The following is an 11753-nucleotide window of genomic DNA, read 5'->3' as shown; positions in this document are numbered from 1 at the left end:
TCTCTGTTAGAACTCTCACATCCTATGGGTCACTTTCTATCTTTAGTATTTACTGATAGATATCATAAATTGAAACATCTTTCCTTTCTACCCTACCTTCTACCGATGTTGTTCTTCTGGGAGTTGCTCAATGCAAAAACCATTGGAGAGCTACGAGCTCTTGCCAACAGATTATATTCTGCTGAAACTAGGCTGTGTGCAGCATGCATGTGAATATATTTCACATACTTTGTGCTTGTGTTGGCTACTTTGTGCATAATTTCTCTATTGTACAAAATAATTGATACTGCATATACAGTTGAAGTCGGGAAGTTTACATAGACCGCCAAATACATTTAAACTCAGTTTTTAACAATTCCTGACATTTAATCCTAGTAAAAATGCTGTTTTAGGTCAGTTAGAATCACCACTTTATTTGAAGAATGCGAAATGTCAAAATAATAGTAGAGAGAAACATTTATTTGAGCTTTTATTTATTTCATCACATTCTCAATGGGTCAGAAGTTTACATACACTCAATTAGTATTTGGTAGCATTGCCTTCAAATGGTTTAACTTGGGTCAAACGTTTTGGGTGGCCTTCCACAAAAATTTGGGTGAATTTTGGCCCATTCCTCCTGACAGAGCTGGTGTAACTGGTTTTTAAGCCTTCTTGCTCACACATCCTTTTTCAGTTGTGCCCACACATTTTCTGTAGGATTGAGGTCAGGACTTTGTGATGGCCACTCCAATACCTTGACTTTGTTGTCCTTAAGCCATTTTGCCACCACAACTTTTGAAATATGCTTGGTGTCATTGTCCATTTGAAAGACCCATTTGCGACCAAGCTTAAACTTGTTGCTTCAATATATCCACATCAATTTCCTCCCTCATGATGCCATCTATTTTGTGAAGTGCACCAGTCCCTCTTGCAGCAAAGCACCCCCACAACATGCTGCTGCCACCCAAGTGCTTCACGGATGGGATGGTGTTCTTCGGCTTGCAAGCCTCCCCCTTTTTCCTCCAAACATAATGATGGTCATTATGGCCAAACAGTTGTATTTTTGTTTCACCAGACCAGAGGACATTTCTCCAAGAAGTACGATCTTCGTCTCCATGTGCAGTTGCAAACCGTAGTCTGGCTTTTTTAATGGCGGTTTTGGAGCAGTGGCTTCTTCCTTGCTGAGCGGCCTTTCAGGTTTTGTTGATATAAGACTTGTTTTACTGTGGATATAGATACTTTTGTACCTGTTTCCTCCAGCATCTTCACAAGGTCCTTTGCTGTTGTTCTGGGATTGATTGATTTTCACTTTTCACACACCAAAGTACGTTCATCTCTAGGAGACAGAACTCGTCTCCTTCCTGAGCGGTACGACGGCTGCGTGGTCCCATGGTGTTTAAACTTGAGTACTATTGTTTGTACAGATGAATGTGGTACCTTCAGGCATTTGGAAATTGCTCCCAATGATGAACCAGGCCTTGAAATACATCCACAGGTACACCTCAGATTGACTCAAATGATGTCAATTAACCTATCAGAAGCTTCTAAAGCCATGACGTAATTTTCTGGAATTTTCCAAGCTATTTAAAGGCACCGTCAACTTAGTGTATGTAAACTTCTGTCCCACTGGAATTGTGATACATTTAATTATAAGTGAAAAATTACTCGATTCATGCACAAAGTAGATGTCCTAACCGACTTGCCAAAACTATAGTTTCTTAACCAGAAATTTGTGGAGTGGTTGAAAAACGAGTTTTAATGACTCCAACCTAAATGTATGTAAGCTTCCGACTTCAACTGTACCTTCACTCCACTACCTAGCTAGCACATATGGTTCCTTGGAAATTGCAGGAATATTTTTGGTTTCACATCGGTGAACTTAAAATAAAATAAAAATTCCCAGAACAGGTGAAATTTTCACTTCTGTTCTGGGAACAGTTATTTTTAGCTTACAGGGAGGTTCTGAGATAGTTTTACTCTGGTTTCTTGAACATTTTCCTGGGAGATTTTATTAACATAAATTATTGGTTATTTGGAGGTTTTTGAATAACTTCCTTAGAACTTTCACTAAATGTTTCAATAATACTTTTAATAACACTGCTATCTTATTTTGGGTTAACTTTTTTGAACTCCAAGCTCAGATAGGACACATGGAAATTAATTTATTTAGGCATTAATCATTCAAACAAATTAATATTTTATTGTAACAAAGTATCAGTGAGATTCAAACCTAGAATTTTCTGTTGTCTAATTAGTCCAATGGATTAATCTATTTCTTCTTAGTTTGTGTGATGTGATTAACTACAACCTATTCAAAGTTATCTATGAAAAGCTCCTATTTTTAGTTTATAAAAAAAAAACGTTTACCCCTTTTTCTCCCCAATTTTGTGGTATCCAATTGGTAGTTACAGTCTTGTCTCATCGCTGCAACTTCCGTACGGACTCATGTCCTCCGAAACACAACCCATCCAAGCCGCACTGTTTCTTGACACAATGCCCACTTAAACCGGAAGCCAGCCACACCAATGTGTTGGAGGAAACACTGTGCACCTGGTGACCGTGTTAGCGTGCACTGTGCCTGGCCCGCCACAGGACTCACTAGTGAGCAATGGGACAAGGACATCCCTGCCGGCCAAACCCTCCCTAATCCGACGACGCTGGGCAAATTATGCCCCGCTCCATGGTCTCCCGGTCGTGACAGAGCCTGGACTCGAACCCAGAATCTCTAGTGGCACAGCCTAAGACCTCTGCGCCACTGGGGAGGCCTATCTATGAAAAGCTGAGTCATGAACATGCGTGATCTATGATGCTCACAAGCTACACAAGAGTCATTGGAAAGTAAGGGGTTCTTCTACATATAATATCATAGGAAATCCAAGGAAATAGTGTCTATAATACTGTAATAAGCTCACATAGTTACTGTCACAAACTCCACATAGTTGTCTGAACTTACAGCATTCATATAAATGCATTTTATCAGGTTTTTGCTTTGGTGGACCTTGTTTTTGTATTGCATCTGTCAATATATCTCATGAATGCAACTGTTAATGTCAAATAGTTTTTTGTTCTACTTGTAGCCCTGGTTGCCCTAAAAAGAAAATGGTAAAATACTTAATTGTGAGGAAAATAAAGGGGTTTGACATGCAGATAAAAGTCAGATAGATGAAAAGACAATTTTTGCTTGGTTCTCGAGACTGATAGGGTTAAGAAACAACATTCTTCTGTGGGAATTTCTGTACTTCCACAGAACATTCCACACAAGTTCCCATGTGGTTGTATTTACTGTAATGTCATATTTGTACTACATTCTGTGAAAGTTCTAAAAAATGGTGTGACTTATGCGATGCTCTCAGAACGTTCAGATGGTTCTTTTTAATGTCAGTTATTGGCAATATTCTGGGAAAGTACTTTTTTGTTGTTGAATTGGACACATTAATATTAATAAGCTTTTAATACCGTTCTCAGAACATGAAGAAAACTTCCCATAAAAATACACATTCTAAGCATTTTTATAAGAAATCATATATACCCTATCTCGTTAAGTGTGTGCAGGTGTGTTGGCCGTGCCCATTAATTGGCCACACCTGATCTTAATGAGTGCTTGTTTCCTTTGAAATGGGGTCTGTTTGAATAGACTGAAAGGAACAGCTTTGTATGCATAAAAAAACATGGCATGCTAGCTCTATCCTGGTGGGGGCAGTGGACTATTTCCAAGGAGTACAGAAGAGCATAGGTTTGAATCTCACTGATGCTGTCACAAAAAAATGTGTTAATGCCTAAGGAAACAAATTTCCATGTGTCTTACCTGTGCTTGAAGTTCAAAATAGTTTACCCAAAATAAGCTAGCAGTGATATTAAAAGCGTTATTGAAACATTATACAGTCTTCGAAAGCCAAGTGAACAAACAGATCACTGACCATTTCGAATCCCAATTCTCTGCAATGCAATCTGGTTCCCGAGCTGGTCACGGGTGCACCTCAGCCACGCTCAAGGTCCTAAACAATATCATAACCTCCATCGATAAAAGACAGTACTGTGCAGCCGTCTTCATCGACCTGGCCAAGGCTTTCAACTCTGTCAATCACAGTATTCTCATCGGCAGACTCAATAGCCTTGGTTTCTCTAATGACTGCCTCACCTGGTTCACTAACTACTTCTCAGATAGAGTTCAGTGGGTCAAATCGGAGGGCCTGTTGTCCGGACCTCTGGCAGTCTCTATGGGGGTGCCACAGGGCTCAATTCTCAGGCTGATTCTTTTCTCTGTATATATCAATGATGTCACTCTTGCTGCGGGTGATTCTTTAATCCACCTCTACGCAGATGACACCATTCTGTATACATCCGGCCCTTCTTTGGACACTCTGTTAACAAACCTCCAAACGCGTTTCAACGCCATACAACACTCCTTCTGTGGCCTCCAACTGCTCTTAAAATGCTAGTAAAACTAAATGTATGCTCTTTCAACCGTTCGCTGCCCACACCCGCCCACCCGACTAGCATCATTACTCTGGACGGTTCTGACTTAGAATATGTGGACAACTATAAATACCTAGGTGTGGCTAGACTGTAAACTTTCCTCCCAGACTAACATTGAGCATATCCAATCCAAAGTTAAATCAAGAATCGTCTTCCTATTTTGCAACAACGCCTCTTTTAGTCATGCTGCCAAATGACCCTCGTAAAACTGACTATCCTACCGATCCTTGACTTCAGCGATGTCATTTACAAATTTGCCTCCAACACTCTACTCAGCAAATTAGATGCAGTCTATCACAGTACCATCCGTTTTGTCACCAAAGCCCCTTATACTACCCACCCCTGCAACCTGTATGCTCTCGTTGGCTGGTCCTCGCTACATATTTGTCACCAAACCCGCTGGCTCCAGGTCATCTATAAGTCTTTACTAGGTACAAGGCTCTGCCTTATCTCAGCTCACTGGTCACCATAGCAACACCCACCCGTAGCATGCGCTCCTGCAGCTATATTTCACTGGTCATCCCCAAAGCCAACACCTGCTTTGGCCGCCTTTCCTTACAGTTCTCTGCTGCCAATGACTGGGATGAATTGCAACAATCACTGAAGTTGGAGACTTATATCTCCCTCACTAACTTTCAGCTTCAGCTGTCAGAGCAGCTTACCGATCGCTGCAGCTGTACACAGCCCATCTGCAAACAGCCCATCCAACCAACCAACTACCTACCTCATCCCCATATTTGTTTGAGTTTTTCTGCTCTTCTGCCCACCAGTATTTCTACTTGCATATCCTCATCTGCACATATATCACTACAGTGTAAATTGCTCAATTATAATTACTTTGCCACTATTGGCCTGTTTATAGCCATACCTCCTTACTTCATTTGCACACACTGTATACAGTCTGTATACAGTGTGTGTATCTATATACACTGTATACAGATTTTTCTATTGTGTTACTGACTGTATGTTTGTTTATCCGATGTGTAACTCTGTGTTGTTGTTTTTGTCGCACTGATTTGCTTTATCTTGGCCAGGTCGCAGTTGTAAATGATAACTTGTTCTCAACTGGCCTACCTGGTTAAATAAAGGTGAAATAAAATGTAAATAATAAATTCAATGACAGTTCTTTTTAAGTTATAAAAAAATCCTGCAAATAACTTATAATTTTCATTCTCAGAGCGTAAATAAAGACTCCCAGGAAAGCTTTCAAGGAACCAGAGTAAAATGTTCTCAAAACCTCCATGCAACCTAAAAACGAATTTTCCAGAACAGGTGAGATTTTCAATTCTGTTCTAGGAACATTTTAAAAAACGTTCAGTTTTACCAGTCAGGAAACGTATGGCTTCATTTCCACAACCAATGTGAAACCAAAAACATACACTCCCACAACTTCCAAGGATTCAAATGTGCGAGCCGGGTTGTTACTTTACCCTGGACATATGTACATATACTGTATATCTGGTACTGGTATTTCCCTGAATATAGCTCCATTCTTGTGTATTTAATTAATGTTGTGTTAGGTCTACTATTTTTTTGCATAGTTGGGAAGGGCTCATAAGCAAGCATTTCACAGTAGAGTATACATCAGTTGTGACAAAAACAATTTAATTCGATTTTTTTTTAGAGCTACATAATGTCAGGATAGACTACCTCATAACCGCAGACCATGGGATACTGATGCTTGTAGCATGCATGTCACATTTAAGGGCCCAAGCCATGGGTTTAGCCTAAAAATAATTAGAATCTTAGATTAATGTTTTTTCCCCATCGAGTTTATGTATCGTTTGGCACTGTATGGAACTATACATCCTTTTGTAAAATAAACACAGTTGACTCTCCCGCTGCTGATCTGTTCCATTGCTTTTAAGCCTCCTACTTCCTGAGCCAATCTTACTACATCCCATCCCAATTTTCACAGTAAGTCATAGGACTTGTAGGGCAGCAAAGTCTAGCCTACATTTTGGGTGAAAAGGCAGCGGTCGATTATCACCTTAAACTGCGTTTCATTTGTTTTATGGCGGTTTGATCGCAGGGGAGGCACTGGAGTAATGTCTTCGGTTTGGCTCATTTGTTTCAAGTGAATTAGTCCATAAATAAATCTCTTTGCAAAAATTCGTCATCTCTCCCATATCTTATTCGACTAGTAGTTGTTCTGTATTGCTTGCCTACATTTTACTCCCTCAATGTTTAGTATAACACCCACATACAAACCGCAATAAAAAATAAGGGGGTGGCCCGTGGGCTGCTCCTCGCTTTACCAACACGCTGCTTGCATAGTGTCTCAACCACTACCGGTTTCTTTAATATCACGGGTTCCGAGTCTCACCAGTCGGTAGTTAACATCAACAACCCGTTATTTCATCAGAATCATCATGAGGCTTTCTACACTTCGCCATGCCTGCCGCAATTTACCGACCCCATCCGTACACCAACCTCGTACGGGAGTCCGGGTGTTCGGCTTGGCGAAGAGCTCCCTACGGCTAGGTGCATCCAGCAACAGCCAGTTGCTTCTCCGGGCTGCTAGTTCCGTAAGCGGCACTACCTCCGCGGAAAAAGCGCCCAAGTTAGGAAAGCAAACGGATGGACCGGGCTACGAAAACATTATCAGGTAAACAAAGCCTTTTAATAGATTTCAGTCAATGTATTTTTTACCATTCATAACATGAACGAATGGCCATCTCACGTATTTCCTGAATGTAGCCAACTTGGTAGTTGAGCCAGCGAACGTTAGCATCTTATTCGATGAATACAGCGAACATCCACGCTACTTGCAATGTTGTATTTCACGTGGGATGTAGCCAGTTTCATTAAAGTTGCTGCAGTACTTCGTCTTAATAACTTGAGCTTCCCGCGTGTGATCGGCATATTTTAAGGAGCCGCTGACCACCCAGCTGATGCAATTGTCAATTGTTCTTACTCCCATGCTGGCATGTATGTTTCACACACGTGTAATTGCAACAAATTTTAACTGATACATGAAAACGTTTCCTGTAAAGACTACAAACAAATGTTCCACAATAAAACATGTACATGATGGTCGCCGTATGTAGTGTACAATCCCCATTCCCCATGGCTGGCTTTGACTCAACCTCCAGTAGTAGGCTACTTGGCACAGCAACGTGGCACCGATCACAAAGTCCCCACACACTCTAAGGGAAAGTTTATGTAATTATTACTAATAACATGGTCACAAGTATCATTTCACAAAATATTTGCATATGTTGTTTTTCTTTTGTGGTTCAATCCCTTTTATTTTAATGATCAAACTGTCACTGTAGCCACCAATACAATCTAGATTTACACTTCCAAACATGATATCTGACTATACAATCCAATCATAATGATAAAGCTTGACTACCAGTTGCTTGAAAAGTGTGTGATCGACATTGTCATGCCAAGGACTCTCTTTTGTTTTCGTCTGCTTCCTCCATAGCTTGCCCCTAGGACTACATGTGAATGAATATATGTGGGTTTTTCTGAATCTGGTTTCTCTTGCAGGGAGAATGTTCAAAGGACCAAAGAGGAGATGGTGGCTTTGCAGCGGGGCCACCCTGCACTCAAACCTACGCTGGCTATCATACAGGTAAACAGGCCGTCTGTAGGTCATGGTGGCCTTAGATATTTCTGCTGTGCTTGGCCGTGGTCAGTTGGGCTGGGTATTGATGGGTTATTCTAGGCTCCCCCGTGATTGTTTTATTGAACCTTTTGGTGTGTGTCTATGTTGCTCAAGGCTTTGTATTCTCGTCTCAAAGGCAGATGAGGATGACCGTTTACTGGAGCTCAACAAGAAGATGGCTGGAAAGGTACATTAAGTGATTCTGTTTCTCTTTAGTTTAAAAAAAGTAATTTTACTATTACGCTACCCTTTCAGTAGGAGTCAAGTTACCTGTTGGTGTTTTTCCACTGTTCATTTCCCCAAATCCCTCATTTCATAGATTGGCCTGAACGTTACTCAGATCTGCTTGCCCAGAGAATGCACTGAAGATGAGGTGAGTCAAACCAGCTAATACCTACTACACAAATTCCCACCACAATCCAACAACACTCACTGTGATAGGACATCACATCATTGGCTGTTGCCTTCTTCCCACCCTTCCCTGCAAGTCAAATTCTGCCTGACATTCACGTTACTGTGTGTGTATCTGTGTGTGTGTGTCAGGTGAATGCATCTGCATATCTTGTTCTTCCATTGCCTGTCTAATGAGTCAAGTCAAAGTCTCTCTCAATGATCAATAAGTATTGGACACCATGTCATGGATCTCCCCCGAGTACTAGATAGTTGTTGTAGGAAATTGTTGAATCTCTTTCAACACCGTACGTTTATGAGGTTCCTTCCTTCTCAGCTGTGGACCTGGGAATGACCTTTTCCATAGTAGGGTGATGATCATGGTCCTGTGTGTATTAGGTGAATATGGATATCTTTGGAGTGGGTCTAGTGGATGTCTGGATTTCCGTGAGCGTGTCTGAGGTGTCTGCTGCTCTACTTTCATTATGTCCTCGGTGCATGTGTTTTCTTTCTTCTCCTCTCTCCCTCCATGTTTCTTTACTTCCACTAACCCACTTTCTTTCCAGGGGCAGCTGAGGTCACTATCAGTTGCCAGAGTGGTTGACTTCTCACCTTCAGAGTGCACACTTCTAGACATCAAGGGCCACATTCTTGCTAGTTTACCTTTATGATTTAACTGAAGTAATTTCTCCCTCCAAATTCCACCCCGTCCTTATCCCTCTCCCCGACACCCTCTTTCTTTATTTGTGTAGATTATAGAGGAGGTGTTGAAGCTGAATGAGGATCCCAGGGTGCATGGTGTGTACCTCCACCTCCCCCCTGCCTCCCTCACCAGCCGGGTCCTCAACACACTCAGACCAGAGAAGGACGTGGACGGGTAACTCATTCATTACAAACACAGCTCAGCGTACTTTCTATAACAACATGTTTGTACAATGTTTTAATTAGTGTAATTACAATATTACCACACAGGTATCAGAGCTTTACCATTAATTCATCTGTTGACGCCTGTCCCTTTCTGTCCTGGCTTTGTGTGCCTCTTGCCCTGTGGAGTTTCAATGCATTTTCTGCCATGCTGCCTTGAATTTGGTCCAAATCAGAATGTGCTGCAGGACATTAACAGCCCGTCAGAGAGACAGTACTGTGGGTTATTGTAGAGCAACTAAAACATGACCCAATGACAGAGAAACATTCCCTATTATAGGATGACAAGAGTTGCCTTACAACGACAGACAGAATTTTTAAGGTTAAACCACTGTTGGGCCATAGAGCATTGTTAGGTTCATAGCCTTGGCTGGATTATACAGTTACTACTACCACCATCACCCATGCTGTGCCATGGATTGTAATTGTACATAAATCACATTTGATCTATACTGTAACCCTACCCAGTTATTGCTCATTCATAATGCACAATATGAGGACTATTCTAAAACCACCTGGCCAGCCTACTGCCAACGCTACACTAGCAATGTCTACTACTTGTGCCCTACTTTGTGTGTGTGTCCTGTCTATACTGTAGTGTGTCAGACCTGAATGTGGGGAGGCTGGTGCGAGGAGATATGAACCAGGGCTTCATACCCCCCCTGGCCAACGCTGTCATGGAGCTGCTGGCCAGACATGGTGAGCAGAGAAAGTGTCACACTGCTACTTAAACTAGACTGGAGTAATTCAGAGCATACCAGCAATGGAGACCACTATGTGTAACTTAAGTCAAGCAGCTAGAGTTCTTAATCACTGATAAGCCTAGCGAGTACGTACCATATGTAATGCATATGTCAAATCATTTTTGTGTTGAAATTGTAGTGTATGGATTGGATTACTATCCAGTTGAAATAGCTTTGCTATTAGTTTAGGGAAGATGATCCACATATGGATACAGTCCAATGAAACGATGACACCAAACTATTACACCATAAGAAAAACACTAGACTACTGAAGACTCTCACTTTTATGGAACCCCGGGAGAGACTATTCTAGGAATATGAGATAAATGTATATTGTACTGTTGAGTAAAAATATACTGTATTTATCTTATACTATTTTCCTGTTTCCGTAGACACCTCTATGGAGGGGAGGATTGTGTTGGTGGTGGGGGGTGAAGGACCCCTTGGGGTGGCCCTGCAATGCCTGATGCAGAGAAGAGGTATGGTGGTCCTCCACAGCCAGAGGAGTTCTGAGGTTCTTCAGAAACAGGTATGCACACACAGATGCATGCGCGCACACACACACAGTCACCTTCACATGGTACACGTACAACATGTGTTTCAATAGACACTTTGTGTTTTGACCACTCGGTGGCAGTGTAGCTCTAATTGACCCTGAAACATGTGAGGTGTGTCATGCCATGATTAGACTGACAGAGCTTTGAAGACCTGCCGAGATTAAAGTCAAACCTATCTGTATCTATTACCCTGTACTTGAACTACTGAAGGATGTAATTTGAATTAGTTTGCTCACTTCCCTAAATTTTGTCTCACTCTGTCCCCTCTTTCTCCATCTTCTTTTCTCTCTTATTTTCTCTTGCCTGGGTGATGCAGGCGAACGCTGTAGTCCTGTTGGCTGCGGGGCATATGTATGTCCCTCCCACATGGCTGAGACCTGGGACTGCAGTCATCCACTGTGGCTCCGCTCTTATGACAGGTAGGACTGACCTGTGTCAATCAGGGGGGAATATAGTCATCATAGGGACATTACATAATTGCTTGGTCACAATATGCTTTTAATGAGTTAATTCACTGCTGGATAGATTCTGTAATATACAGTGCATTCGGAAAGTATTCAGACCCCTTTACTTTTTCCACATTTGTTACGTTTCAGCCTAACTTAAAATCTCTTTTTGAATATCTTATCAATCTGAATACAATACCTCATAATGACATAACAAAAACAGGTTATTAGAGCCCCCCCCCCAAAAAAATGTATATAAAAAAAAACGAATATCACATTTATGTATTTAGTCAGTATTTTGTTGAAGCACCTTTGGCAGTGATTACAGCCTCAAGTCTTCTTGGGTATGACCCTACAAGCTTGGCACACCTGTATTTGAGGAGTTTCTCCCATTCTTCTCTGCAGATCCTCTCAAGCTCTGTCAGGTTGTTTAATTCTTTTTTTCTTTTACCCCTTTTTCTCCTCAATTTCGTGGTATTCAATTGTTTTAGTGGCTACTGTCTTGTCTTATCACTACAACTCCCGTACGGGCTCGGGAGAGACGAAGGTTGAAAGTCATGCGTCCTCCGAAACACAACCCAACCAAGCCGCACTGCTTCTTAACACAGAGCCATACAACCCG

General features: G+C 41.6%; 1 protein-coding gene across 2 annotated transcripts in view; it reads left to right on the top strand.

The window, feature by feature from the left end:
• The first annotated feature begins 6679 nt into the window (after nt 1-6679).
• Nucleotides 6680-11753, top strand: part of mthfd1l (methylenetetrahydrofolate dehydrogenase (NADP+ dependent) 1 like) — a 98840-nt gene continuing 93766 nt past the window's right edge. For both annotated transcript variants that reach the window (XM_046298682.1, XM_046298681.1), the window contains exons 1-8: nt 6680-7063; nt 7954-8038; nt 8208-8258; nt 8391-8444; nt 9214-9338; nt 9984-10084; nt 10521-10657; nt 11002-11104. In XM_046298682.1, coding sequence (XP_046154638.1) covers nt 6828-7063; nt 7954-8038; nt 8208-8258; nt 8391-8444; nt 9214-9338; nt 9984-10084; nt 10521-10657; nt 11002-11104 — 892 coding nt within the window. In that variant the 5' untranslated portion in view covers nt 6680-6827. The remainder of the gene's footprint in view (nt 7064-7953; nt 8039-8207; nt 8259-8390; nt 8445-9213; nt 9339-9983; nt 10085-10520; nt 10658-11001; nt 11105-11753) is intronic.

This window comes from Oncorhynchus gorbuscha, linkage group LG14 (genome assembly GCF_021184085.1).
Source record: "Oncorhynchus gorbuscha isolate QuinsamMale2020 ecotype Even-year linkage group LG14, OgorEven_v1.0, whole genome shotgun sequence".
NCBI lineage: Eukaryota > Metazoa > Chordata > Actinopteri > Salmoniformes > Salmonidae > Oncorhynchus > Oncorhynchus gorbuscha.
Note: the sequence above shows the minus strand (reverse complement) of the source record. Positions and strands in the feature narration are given on the sequence as shown.